Here is a 13490-nt window from a genome sequence, read left to right as displayed (position 1 = left end):
GCGATAGGGAGAAGACGAACAGTACCATAGGTAACATGCTGGCGAATGAAATGACAATCAATCTCAATATGTTTGGTGCGATCATGAAAAACATCATTGTGAGCAATCTGAATGGCACTCTGATTGTCACAATAGAGAGGGGTAGGATCAGAAGAAGAAACACCCATATCAGCAAGGAGCCAGCGAAGCCAGAGAAGTTCCTGAGTAGTATCAGCAAGAGCTCGGTATTCAGCTTCGGTGCTAGAGCGGGCAGTGAGGGATTGTTTTTTGCTACGCCAAGCAAGAAGAGAGTCCCCTAAGAAGAAGCAGAATCCCGTGGTGGAGCGTCGATCCGTAGGATCCCCAGCCCAATCAGCATCGGAAAAGGCACGCAGTTCAAGAGAGGAGGAAGCAGAGAAGTGAAGACCATGGAACAGAGTGCCTTTGAGGTATCGAAGGATGCGGAGTAGAGCAGTATAGTGGGGAGTGCGAGGAGCCGACATGTACTGACTGACAATGTGAACAGCATAGGCAATGTCAGGACGAGTTACTGTGAGATAGACAAGGCTGCCGACGAGTTGGCGATAAAGAGTAGCATCAGAGAGAAGAGTCCCATCGAGAGGAGTGAGACGAATCTGAGGATCAACTGGAGTAGAGGTAGTTTTGCAATCAGTCAGACCAGCACGAGCCAGAAGATCGGATGCATATTTGGCCTGGGACAAATATGAACCAGTAGAATCATGAGAGACTTCAAGGCCTAAGAAGTAGTTAAGAGTACCAAGGTCCTTCATCTCAAACTGGCGGTGGAGAAACTGTTTGAGGTGGAGAATACCAGCTTCATCATTACCAGTGATAATCATATCATCCACATACAAAAGAAGAAGAGTGGTACCATGAGAAGTAGTCCGGATAAAAAGAGCAGAGTCATAGGAGCTAGAGGTGAACCCAAAATCATGAATGGTAGAACTGAACGTAGCAAACCAAGCACGAGGTGCTTGCTTGAGGCCATAGAGAGCACGTTGTAGTTTTGCAAACCTGATGAGGGGGAAAAGTGGACCCAGGTGGAGGTTGCATGTAGACCTCCTCAATAAGATGACCATTGAGGAAAGCATTTTTGACATCCATCTGAAAGAGCCCCCAGTGGCAAGCAGCAGCAACAGCAAGTAAACTGCGAACAGAGGTTAGCCGAGCAACAGGAGAGAATGTCTCCTCATAATCAATACCATATTCCTTGTTGAAACCCTTAGCAACAAGACGAGCTTTGTAGCGTTCAATAGAGCCATCAGAATGTGTTTTGATTTTGTAAACCCATTTGCAGCCAATGGCAGTCTTGCCAGGAGGAAGATCAACAAGATCCCAAATATGAGCTTTGTCCAAGGCCTGTAGTTCATCGGTCATAGCTTGCTGCCAAAGAGGATTAGTACAAGCCTCACGATAGGAGGTAGGTTCATAAGTAGAGAAGGCAGCAGACCCAACAATATAATCACGAAGATGGATAGGAGGTTGAGTTACCCGGCGTGGTCGACCCGTAGGAGGATCGGTGGGAGGAAGAACCGGTGGAGAAGGAGGTGTGGCAATAAGAGGTAGACCTTCAGGGAGAGCAGGCTGGACAGGATTAGGAGTGAGCAAGGGCGTCTCGATGGAGGAGGAACCTGTATCAAAATCAGCAGAGAAAAGATCTACAGAAGGATTAGTAAACAGTACAGTAGTGGAGAGTGCGGGCAAGTGAAAAGAGGATAGCGAGGAAAACATTTGGTGCTCCCAGAAAACGACATGGCGGGAGATACGAAGACGTTTAGAGAGAGGATCCCAACAGCGAAAGCCTTTATGTTCAATTCCATACCCAAGAAAGCAACAAAGACGAGAACGAGGTTCAAGCTTGGTGTGTTCATGGGATTGAAGTAGAACAAAGCAGGCAGAGCCAAAAACCCGGAGATTGGCGTAAGGAGGGGGAGTGCCATGCAGACGTTCAAAGGGAGTTTGATTATGGATGACAGGAGAAGGAGCACAGTTGATAGTGTAAACAGCAGTGAGGGCAGCTTCCCCCCAAAAGTTTTCAGGGCAGGAAGAAGAGAGAAGAAGGGCGCGAGTAGTGTCAAGAATATGCCTATGTTTCCGTTCAGCACGGCCATTTTGCTGGGACGTGCCAGCACAAGAACGATGAGGCAGTGTACCATGATGCTGAAGAAAGGAAAGGAAATCAGAATCCCGATATTCCATAGCATTGTCAGAGCGAAAAATTTTGATGGTTTTGGAGAATTGGGTGTGGACCATTTGGGCAAATCTATAATAAATGTGTTTAAGTTCAGACCTAGTTTTCATGAGAAAAAGCCAAGTAAACCGGGAAAAATCATCAATAAAGACAACAAAATAGCGGGATCCCCCCATAGTAGTAGTAGGGGAGGGCCTCCAAATATCGGAATGGATAAGATCAAAAGGTGCAAGGGAAACTGAAGTACTTTTATTAAATGATAAAGCAGGTTGTTTGGCAAGTTGACAGGGGATACAATCGAAATTATCGGGAATTACATGACCCAACTGTCCACTAGAAACCAAAGACCGTAAGCGATTAACAGAAATATGCCCTAAACGACAATGCCAAAGATGAAAGGGAGATAATGAGGAAGTAGATGTAGGAGCAGCAATCGGAGGAGAGGCAGGAACATGAAGGTGAATGAGTTCATAGAGACGTCCATGCTTACGGCCGATCCCAATAGTCTGCCCCGTCTGAGGGTCCTGTACCAAACAATCAGTAGCAGAAAATGTGACAGTTAGACCAAGTTCACATAATTGACCAATGGAAATAAGGTTTAAGGTAAGAGCAGGGATATGATAAACTTGAGGGATAGATAAAGAAGAGGTGGAAACAGTACCAACATGACGGACAGACATGAGGGAACCATCAGCAGTATGTATTGAGGGAATATGAGGAGATGAAGAGAAGGAAGAAAAGATAGTAGAACTGGAGGTCATATGATTACAACAGGCAGAGTCAAAATACCAAGAAGAGTTACCTGGGATTACAGACAAAGCAGTAGGAGGAGGTGTACCAGATGGGGAGAGAAGTTGTTTGAGCATGGCCTCTACATCCGTTGGAGAAAAGCGAGGGGTAGACGGAGCAGACGACTCAGAGAACCCCGCAGAGGTGACAGCATCAGTGTGGGGAGACTGATTCCCGGAAGCAACAGCAGCAGTGGGATGAGGCTGATTCCTAGAAGCAGTAGTAGCAGTGTGATGAGACTGATTCCCGGAACGATGAAAGCTTCCCCGGGCAGAGCCACCGCGAGAGGAGTGGCTATTGGACGATGATCGGGATGGATTGCAAAAACAATCCTGTTGCAGATGACCAGGACCAAGTTTGTTGCAGTAGCGGCAGGATCTGACGGGGCAATTGACCAGGAGATGGGTTGAAGGAAGACCCCGATTCTGACAATAGAGGCAAGTAGTGGTCCGTGGGGTAAATGATGGCCGGTACGGAGGAGTGGCCAGAACAGAGTCCACATGATGAGTTTGAAGAGTACCGAGACGCGTCTCCTCTGATAGCAACTCAGAAATTGCTTGTTCAAGAGTGGGCAATGGATGGCGATGAAGCAGAGAGGCACGTACGGGCTCAAAGGAGGAAGTAAGAGCCATAAGAAAATGCACCAACCTTTGCTGGTTGCGATAGATAGTAAATAAAACAGCATCTTCAGGGGTATGCCAAGTTGGTTCTGAAAGAGCAAGCTGATCCCAAACATAGTACATTTGAGAAAGGAAGTCATTAATGGACTGAGTGAATTCTTGGCGCATGCGATGAAGTTGGTTCTGAAGTTGGTTCTGAAGTCTGGTATCGTTCTTTCAAGAAATCCCAGATGTCTTTTGCAGGAGTAGTTACAGAGTCAAGCTGAAAGCGACCAAACTGAAGACTGATAGATGTAACAGAGGTATTACGAAACCAGGTAATGATTTGGTAATTCTTACTGTCCCATTCCTCAAGTCGGTCTTCAAATGTAGCAGTAGGAACAGTAGTTTCATTAGTGTCACTGTCTTTCACCGGTTTAGTCACATCCCCGGTAACAATTCGCCAGAGCTTCTTCCCTTTTAGGAAGGAGGACATGGCTTGGGCCCACAGAACATAGTTTGAACCATTCAAAATAACGGAAATAGGATGGGAGGCATCATGACGATCCATAATACTAGTTGAATAGGGTTTAAAGTAATATGATAGACCTGTAGGAGCAAAATTAGGTAAAACAGAGTGTACCAGTGAGTCCGGAAGGTCGAAAATAGCCAGGAAAGGTATGCTGGACAGAGATGATGTCAGCAAATATGTCAGCGGCGCACGTTAGCAGAGTGCAGGAAGGAACACGTTAGCAGGAAGCGGCGGTGCACGGTAGCGGCAGGCGCAGACGCGGTGCACGGTAGCGGATTCGGCGCACGCGGGTGCACAGTAGTGAAATGGCGCACGAGAGACGCACAGTAGCAGGCGCGGCGTGCGGGAGAGGCAAGGCTGACGTCAGCCGCGGGTCGTGTGGGCGCGTGTAGGCGCGTGTCAGAAGGGAGAAACAACGGATGGCGCATGCGGGCGCGTGTGAGAGTGGTGGCGGAAATGATGACGCGCAGTGGACACTGGCGGCGCGTGTGGGCGCGTGAAAGGTTTTCTGAGGCCGGGCTTGGTGCCGTTGGAATCATGAGGAAATTCCGAGTGGTTTGATGTAGTGCCGCTGTGGATGAGACTAAACACCAAAATCGCAAATTGCCAGAAATGTAACACTGTGCTCTGATACCATGAAATAATAATTGGAGAAAGTGAGAGAAGATAGAGATGAGCGAATAGAGAGAGAGAGAGAGAGGCACAATTGTTTCTATGAATTGTACATGTTTATTACACAAAGAAGGCACTCTATTTATAGAGGATGCCTTGGATGTTTGAACAATTAAATAACTAACATAATGCTACACTAACATAATGCTACACTACACTAACAAACACAATGATGATACACTAATATACACTAACATAATGCTACACTAACATAATGCTACACTACACTAACAAACACAATGATGATACACTAATATACACTAACAATTCTACACAACAAAGAATCCTCATAGTAAGAGAGAAATAATAAATTATTGCTTTCGACAAAGAATGATTTCTTAACATCCTAAATAGGAGCATACAGAAGTGGTCGACTAAACTAACTCGGTTACTTCATTAGTTATGTATTAAAGGATTACTTAATTGATTGAGATGCTTATGGTGGTACAAGTTCAATGGATAATATAAGTGAAATTAAGGGCAGAAACGGAGGAAAATGAACTGAAAGTGATTTGTAGAATTTAAAGTCGTTTTGGATGAAAGAATCTACACGAGTTTTAGTTGTAAGAGTTTAGTCTTCATTAGGAGTTTTGTTATTGTTGGTTTCTTGCTAACTAAATGTACATGTTTGTTGCATCGAATTAGATTTAAGCTATTTAGCTTCCCTAAATTGATGCCTAATCACACTTTCCTTTCCTTCTTGTAATGTTTTATTTATTTAATAAAATATTAATTCTTTTGCCGATAAAAATAAAAAAAATAAAAAAATTTACTAACTGGTTGAATATTTCAAAGGTACAAAATAAAAATAGTTGTGTTTCTTCCTTTTCAAAATTTCACATGATTTCTCTGTAGTGAGAATTAATGCACATAATTTGGGGCTCAAAGCTTTCGACATAGTTGTTGGATTTCTCATGTTTTAGTTGCCTTAACTTTTTGGCAGATCTTGCCTGTAGTAGTTGGTATTTTCAAAAGTGGATTAAATCATGTAATGGTTAAGAGGAAAGTGATGAAACAATTTTATTAAGTCATGGGAGTAAATTGTGAAGGTGGAGTGAGCTCCATGGATCCATTTCTGAGGAAATTCTTCCCAGAGGTGTATGCCAAGATGCAAAAAGACACCAAGACCAGCAACTACTGCATGTTTGATAGCCAATTGTTGACATCATTCACATCATCCCTGTATGTGGCTGGCCTTTTTGCTTCCTTCTTAGCCTCATCGGTCACTAAAGCCTTTGGGCGCAAGCCATCAATACTTGCTGGGGGGGTTGCATTCCTAGCTGGTGCAGCCCTTGGTGGTGCAGCTTTCAATGTGTATATGCTAATATTTGGCCGCATCTTGCTTGGTGTTGGGGTTGGCTTTGCAAATCAGGTATTTAACTCTAAATGCTATTTGAAAAGGATGTGGAATTTTCATATAGTTTTAATTTTAATTTTTTTTTCTATATTTGATTAGCATGCGATATTACTTTGATTGTTATACAGTCAGTCCCACTATATCTCTCAGAAATGGCTCCACCTAGACACAGAGGTGCAATCAACACTGGATTCCATTTGAGCATTGGAATGGGTGTTTTGTCAGCGAACCTTATCAATTATGGTACTGAAAAGATCAAAGGCGGATGGGGATGGAGAGTCTCCCTAGCCGTGGCAGCAGTACCAGCTTCAATTATAACTATAGGAGCACTTGTCCTTCCAGAAACACCGAACAGCCTAATTCATCTAAGCAACGGTCTTCATAAGGCAAAATTGATGTTGCAAAAAATCAGAGGCACCCAAGATGTCCAATCAGAACTTGATGACCTCATAAAAGCAAATGAGGTCTCGAAAACCATCAAACACCCATTCAAGAAAATCATACAAAGAAAGTATAGGCCTCAATTTGTCATGGCAATAGCTATACCATTCTTCCAACAAATAACTGGGATCAATATCATTGGTGTCTTTGCCCCGGTTCTTTTTCGAACTATAGGCCTAGGTGAAAGTGCATCACTCATGTCAACAATTGTGACAGGGGTTGTGGCTACAAGCTCAAACTTCGTATCAATTTTGTTGGTGGATAAACTTGGTCGAAGAGTTCTTCTTACAGTAGGTGGAGCACAAATGCTAGTTTCACTAATTATCATTGGAAGTGTAATGGCAGCTCACCTACGGGACAATGGACAGTTGAGCAAAGGGTATGCTTTAGTGGTCTTGATTTCTATCTGCACTTACGTTTCTGCATTCTGTTGGTCATGGGGTCCATTGGGATGGTTAATTCCAAGCGAAATTTTTCCTTTGGAGATACGATCAGCGGGGCAAAGTATTAATGTTGCAGTGAATTTTCTCTTCATTTTCGTTATTGCTCAAAGTTTTCTACCAATGCTTTGCCACTTCAAGTTTGGGATTTTCTTCTTTTTCGGGGGATGGGTTGCGGTGATGACCGCATTTACTTACTTGTTTTTGCCTGAGACTAAGAATGTGCCAATTGAGCAGATGGACAGAGTGTGGAGGGAACATTGGTTTTGGAAAAGAATTGTAGGAGAAGAGCATGAAGTGAGCAAAATGGAGGAAGAATGAGATGGGGATAAAGTGAACTCATCACTTCCCTTGTTTTCTTATTTGGTTGCTGGTTTAGTAATATAATCCTATTGTAAGATAAAAAACTTGCTAAAAACCTGTGTTTAGCTTTGTGCTTAACCGGTGAGGCCACACATGAATGGATGAAACAGGGGATTGGTCTTTGTTTTTGTAATTAACTTAAACTGTTGCTTGATTTATAAAACAAAATTGAACCAACAATTGATGGCAGTGCATACAGAGAACACATTTTTTTGGGTACATGAAGAGTAAGGCAAAGTTTGGCATAATTGAAAAAAGACAAAAAGTCAAAAAGTCACTATCCTATTTAAATCACATCATCTTATTTAAGTCACATCACCTCTCTAACACATCACTTCAAACCCAACCCAAACCCAACCAATATTTTATAAAAAGTCAAAAAGTGCACTTATTTAGTCTTTCCAAAAATTTTACATTGCAGCTTTTAGAGGGAAATGCTTTACAAACGTTTTTTGTTTTTTTTTTTTTTTGTTAATTTTTTTTTTAAATTTTTTTTATACAAAAAACTCAGACAAAATGATCTGACAGTGACATTGTTGAAATTAAGAGTGTTTTAGTTGAAAATGAAAAGAGGATAAAATGTCACGTATTTCTGTATAAAAATTATATTTGTATATCAAACATTTTATAGAACTTCGCTAAAGCCTTGATTGTTTGCCATAATTGGGCTACTAATCAACCATTTTGGCATCCGAAGCATCCAATTGCTTAAATTACTTTGAAGCCTCTAGGTTTACATTAATAATTCATTTAGAAGTACTTAGTCAATAATGTCATTTGGGTCCATATTTCATACTTGGAAGTCGGTTTTTGTTCACACGTGAGGTGTGTAAATGAATAAAACGATTCCTTTATTAGTTAAGTAGTAAGGTCCTCAATTTTAAATGAGATTCATTATAATATTTTAAATAGTGAGAAAGTGTTTTGCTCATGGAATTTGTCTAGTCAATGATCAAAATGATTTTGTTTTGTTTTTTTTTTCTTTTAAGTTTCCAAACTTGCAATTTGGATTCAGCGCATACTCGTGCTAGGTGGGTCACTACAGAAAGCTTAAAGGAGGGTTTGGTAGAGTTTTCTAAATATGATTTGAGAATAGAGTTGTATTTTGCATTTGTGAGATTTAAAATTATGATTTGAGTGTAAAAAATTCGTTTGGTAGATGAGTTTTGAAAAAAGTTTTGAATTGAGTAAGAAATTTTTGATGTGAGATATGATATCTGATACAAAAACTTACAACTCATAACCAGACACACAACTCAAAAATCTATTAAAAGCTCATGAATTTTTTTTTTTTAAATTTTGAAAATATTGTTTTATTAAAAATAAATAAATAAAAAGTGCCAATTGCAAAAAAAATAAAAATAAAATAAAATAAAATCTTGCCTAACACGGAGTTTTCTTTTTTTGGTAGAAATATAATGTAAAAGATGTATCCAAACATGATATTAGAATGTGAGGATAGAATTATAGTTTGAAAATCTATCCAAACATATTAAAGTTCTCCTTTTTTGTATTCCATTATCTCTTAGTTTTACCTCATTAACAAGTTCAAGTTTTGTCACATGGAAGACTTCTCTTCTTCAAAACCGGGACCTCCGCCATACCAAAAAATAAAAAATAAATAAATCTTCCTCGAAATTGTTAGAGAGTCTTTCCCAACGATGTGATGTGATTTAACTTCCCTATTATTGGTTAGTTGATCAAGTTTGATCCTGTGAAGTGCGTAGTATGTGGGTTTGACCATGAGGCCCATAAGAGTACAAATCTTCCCAACTCAATAATTCAATCCCACACGTTCCTTAAAAGTCAAAGAAATGTATAGCTATGCTGATATCTTGCAGTCAAGTTCGACTGCTTTGTCTCTCCCTCTCATTTTACAGCTTTCAAAAGTACTTTTCTCTCTTCTCTCTTCTCTTTCTGTGTAACTGTCAGTGAGAGAGAGAGAGAGAGAGAGCTTTGGTGGAAGCCATGGCAGTGGGAATGGGAGTGAGGAGTGAAGGTGGAGAGGGGTACAATGGAAGGATGACATCCTTTGTAGTGTTATGTTGCATGATAGCAGCCACTGGAGGTGTCATCTTCGGCTACGATATTGGAATTTCAGGTCTCTCTCTCTTTAATTTCTTCATTCCTCTTCTTTTTGGCTTCTCTTCTCTTCTTGAAATGAAAAATCAAGATTTCAAGGTTTCAAGATGTAAAATAACAGCTCTATTTATGGCTTTTCAGATTTTGATATGATTTCTTTTTCATTAACTATTCAAAAAAAAAAAAAAAATGTTATATATTAACCAATTGTTTAACAGATATCCTTATCATTAAAAGTAAAAGTAATAAGTCACATGTGTATTTATTTATTAGAGTTCCACTATGTTTATATTCAGTAATAAAAAAATTTAATGAAAAATTTATTTATCTGTAGCATTGCTTACCTATTACAAATTGGACTGAGAAGCATGTACTTGGACATGCAGCTTTTGACAAAGTATTTGGCTGGTGGGGTCATGTTTCAGTTACCTTACACAATCTCTAATAAAAATGTTAGAAGTGTAGTTTAAAGTGTACATGTAAAATAAAGCGAGCTCTAATTTTGTGTGTTAAAAGTTTATTAATTGAGTGAGAGCTAATTTTGTATGATAAGATTTGTTAATTTAGTTCCAATAGAAATGTTAAAATATATGTCGGTTTTAAAGTTTGTGTGAGAAAAGAGTAAGTATGCTTCAATATATATATGAGATAAAGTGGGGTCTAACTTTAGCTTTGCTTAATATTAATTAGCAATGATGAAAATCAAATGGTATATTCAAGTAGATTAATTCTCTCTGAAAAGGCAAATTTTGTGATCATACTGCAGTTTACCCCTAAATAATCTGAATAAAATAATCATAGCATGCTTTTGGCCAGGGTGGACCAGCTTATATTTGTGTTCTAGCAAGAAACTTCTCTTAGTTTTTTTGTCAATTTTGTTGTAGTTTTTCTTTTTGTTTTCCAATCAAAATTTGGTCGTATATCGAGTATTGTTCTTATAATTGTTGTTATGGATGTAACTACCAAAGAAATGGTTAGAGCAAAACTTCGAAACAATTTTATTAACAAATGGGATGAAATGCGAAGGTGGAGTGACCTCAATGGAGCCATTTCTGAAGAAATTTTTCCCAGAGGTGAATACTAAGATGAAAGAGGACACTGAGATTAGCAACTACTGCAAATTTGACAGCCAATTGTTGACCTCATTCACATCCTCCCTATATTTGGCTGGCCTCATCGCTTCCTTTTTTGCCTCACCAATCACTAAAGCTTTCGGACGCAAGCCATCAATCCTTGCAGGAGGGGCTGCATTCCTCACAGGTGCAGCTCTCGGTGGTGCTGCTTTTAATGTGTACATGCTAATAATTGGCCGCGTCTTGCTTGGCGTTGGGGTTGGCTTTGCAAACCAGGTATTTAGCTATTCTTTCCATTTTTTAGGATTAATTTTACTTTCTTTGTTCTTAGTTCGTCAAGTTAGCATCAACCCTACTAATAGTTTTTTAAAATGTTTACTAGCTACTAAGAAAAAGAAAAAATGTTAATGTCAATTTCATTTGTTTTCTCACATTTTTTAGTTCATTTTGTTTATATGAGCACTTTTTTCCTTTTTTCCCCCAAATTTGGTTAACATGTCAATTGTGATATGCTTATTGTGCAGTCAGTCCCACTATATCTCTCAGAAATGGCTCCACCCAAATATAGAGGTGGAATCAGCAATGGCTTCCAATTGTGCGTTGGCATCGGTGTTCTATCAGCAAACCTTATCAACTATGGCACCGAAAAGATCAAAGGCGGATGGGGTTGGAGAATCTCCCTGGCTATGGCTGCAGTCCCTGCTTCAATTCTAACTCTAGGGGCCCTTTTCCTCCCAGAAACACCCAACAGCCTTATTCAGCAGAACAGTGATCATCAAAAGGCAAAGTTGATGTTGCAACGACTCAGAGGCACAGAGGATGTCCAAGCTGAACTTGATGATCTCATCAAAGCAAGTGAGATATCGAAAACCATCAAACACCCATTCAAGAAAATCATACAAAGAAAATATAGGCCTCATCTTGTCATGGCAATAGCTATACCATTTTTTCAACAAGTAACAGGAATCAATGTCATCTCCTTCTACGCTCCAGTGCTTTTTCAAACCATAGGTCTAGGCGAAAGTGCGTCACTCTTGTCCTCGGCAGTTGTGGCTGGAGTTGTGGGTATCATCTCAACTTCCATATCAATGATGATAGTTGATAAACTTGGCCGGAGAGTTCTACTTATAGTTGGGGGAATACAAATGCTAGTTTCGCAGATAGTTGTAGGAAGTATAATGGCAGCTCAACTAGGAGACCATGGAGGGGTGGGAAAAGGGTACGCAATTGTGGTTATAATCTTTATCTGCATCTATGTTGCTGGATTTGGTTGGTCATGGGGTCCTTTGGGATGGTTAATTCCAAGCGAAATTTTCCCATTAGAGATACGATCAGCTGGGCAAAGTATTAACGTGGCAGTGAACTTTCTCTTCACTTTCGTTGTTGCTCAAAGTTTTCTTGCAATGCTTTGCCACTTCAAATCTGGGATTTTCTTCTTTTTTGGGGGTTGGGCTGTAGTGATGACCGGATTTGTTTACTTGTTCCTACCGGAGACTAAGAATATGCCAATTGAACAAATGGATAGATTGTGGAGGGAACACTGGTTTTGGAAGAGAATTGTGGGAGATGAGTATGAGGTGAGTAAGTTGGAGGGAGTATAAAAAGTGGACTATCACTCCATTAATGTTCTAATTTTGTTGCTACTTTAATTTCACTACTTGCACAGTTCAAAAAATAATATATGTGGCAAAAGTAATGCCATGATATCAAATTCTTATGTGTCATCCTTGCATTGTTGTTATGAGTCCCGCATTTGTCATGGCAATAACTGTAGCATTCTTCCAACAAATTACTGGGATATCCAACAGTGAGCAAAATGGAGAAAGAATGAGATGAGGATAAAATGAACTCATCACTTCCATTGTTTTCTTATTTAGTTGCTAGTTTAGTGACATAATCTTATTGTAAGATCAAAAACTTGCTAAATTTGTGTTTAGCTTTATGCTAAACAAATGTGGCCGCATATGAATGGATGAAACAGGGGATTAGCATTTGTTTTTGTTATAACTTAAAACTCTTACTTGATTTTGGAAGACAAAATAGTTATTTATTTATTTTTTATTTTTAAAGTTTCCAAACTTGCCATTTGAATTCAACATATACTTGTATTAGATGGGTCATTACAGAAAACCTAATGTTCTTTTCTACCTTCCATTACTTCTTAATCATTTGAAACTAGTTCAATTGTTTAAAATTTCGATACCTCAATAACAAATTAAAAAAGTTGAAGTTTTTTCACATGTAAGACTCCTCCCCTCTGAAACTTGGACCTCCCTCCATACAAAAAAAAAAAAAAAAAAAATCGTACTCAAAATTGTTAGAGATTCTTTCCCAACAATTGTGGGATGTGTTCATTTAACTTCCCTATTATTGGTTAGCTGATCAAGTTTGATTATGTGAAGTGGATAGTATGTTGGTTTGACAGTGAAGCCCATAAGACTACATATCTTCCCAACTCAATAATTCAATCCCACATGTTCCTTCAAAGTCAAATGAATGTATAGCTATCTATCTTGATGCTGATATCTTGCAGTCAAGTTGGCTGCTTTGTCTCTCCCCCTCATTTTACAGTTTTGAAAAGTACTTTTATATCATCTCTCTCTGTGTAACTGTGAGAGAGAGAGAGAGAGCTTTGGTGGAAGCCATGGCAGTGGGAATGGGAGTGAAGAGTGAAGGTGGAGAGGGGTACAATGGAAGGATGACATTCTTTGTAGTTTTATGTTGCATGATAGCAGCCACCAGAGGAGTCATCTTTGGCTACGATATTGGAATTTCAGGTCTCTCTCTTTAATTTCTACACATTTCTCTTTTTTTTGGCTTTTTTTCCCTACTTGAAATGAAAAATCAAGATTTAATGATTTAAGATGTGAACTAACAGCTGTATTTATTTCATTTCATGTTTTTACATGATTTTTTTTATTAACTATTGAAATATGTAATATATAAACCAA

At 39.4% G+C, this 13490-nt stretch overlaps 2 protein-coding genes across 4 annotated transcripts in view; both read left to right on the top strand.

Moving 5' to 3' along the window:
• The window catches only part of LOC114290954 (hexose carrier protein HEX6), a 34787-nt gene extending 27223 nt beyond the window's left edge, over window positions 1-7564 (top strand). Inside the window, exons 3-4 of one of the 2 annotated variants that reach the window (XM_028234965.2) lie at window positions 5833-6155; window positions 6269-7564. In XM_028234965.2, the coding sequence (XP_028090766.2) occupies window positions 5833-6155; window positions 6269-7342 (1397 nt within the window). In that variant the 3' untranslated portion in view covers window positions 7343-7564. Of the gene's footprint in view, window positions 1-5726; window positions 6156-6268 lie in introns of both variants that reach the window. The other variant, XM_028234966.2, reaches the window with a different exon arrangement.
• A 1542-nt stretch (window positions 7565-9106) lies between these two features.
• Window positions 9107-12250, top strand: LOC114290953 (hexose carrier protein HEX6). 2 transcript variants are annotated; one of them, XM_028234964.2, is made up of 3 exons: window positions 9107-9485; window positions 10493-10815; window positions 11064-12250. In XM_028234964.2, exons 1-3 carry the CDS (start codon window positions 9353-9355, stop codon window positions 12138-12140), a joined length of 1533 nt encoding a protein of 510 aa, XP_028090765.2. In that variant the 5' UTR covers window positions 9107-9352; the 3' UTR covers window positions 12141-12250. The 2 variants fall into 2 exon arrangements, with proteins under 2 accessions (XP_028090765.2, XP_082735499.1); XM_082879373.1 differs by having other exon boundaries at window positions 9210-9485; window positions 10435-10815.
• Window positions 12251-13490: the final 1240 nt, after the last annotated feature.

The sequence above is a fragment of the Camellia sinensis genome, chromosome 1 (genome assembly GCF_055761805.1).
Source record: "Camellia sinensis isolate YWXY chromosome 1, ASM5576180v1, whole genome shotgun sequence".
NCBI classification, from domain to species: Eukaryota; Viridiplantae; Streptophyta; class Magnoliopsida; order Ericales; family Theaceae; genus Camellia; species Camellia sinensis.
Note: the sequence above shows the minus strand (reverse complement) of the source record. Positions and strands in the feature narration are given on the sequence as shown.

What these genes read in the sequence shown, in the direction of transcription:
- LOC114290953 (XM_028234964.2), top strand. Translation starts at nt 9,353, where the DNA reads ATGGCAGTGGGAATGGGAGTGAGGAGTGAAGGTGGAGAGGGGTACAAT. An exon ending in CTACGATATTGGAATTTCAG is followed by an intron (nt 9,486 to 10,492) that starts GTCTCTCTCTCT and finishes TGAAATGCGAAG; the next exon opens with GTGGAGTGACCTCAATGGAG. An exon ending in GGGTTGGCTTTGCAAACCAG is followed by an intron (nt 10,816 to 11,063) that starts GTATTTAGCTAT and finishes CTTATTGTGCAG; the next exon opens with TCAGTCCCACTATATCTCTC.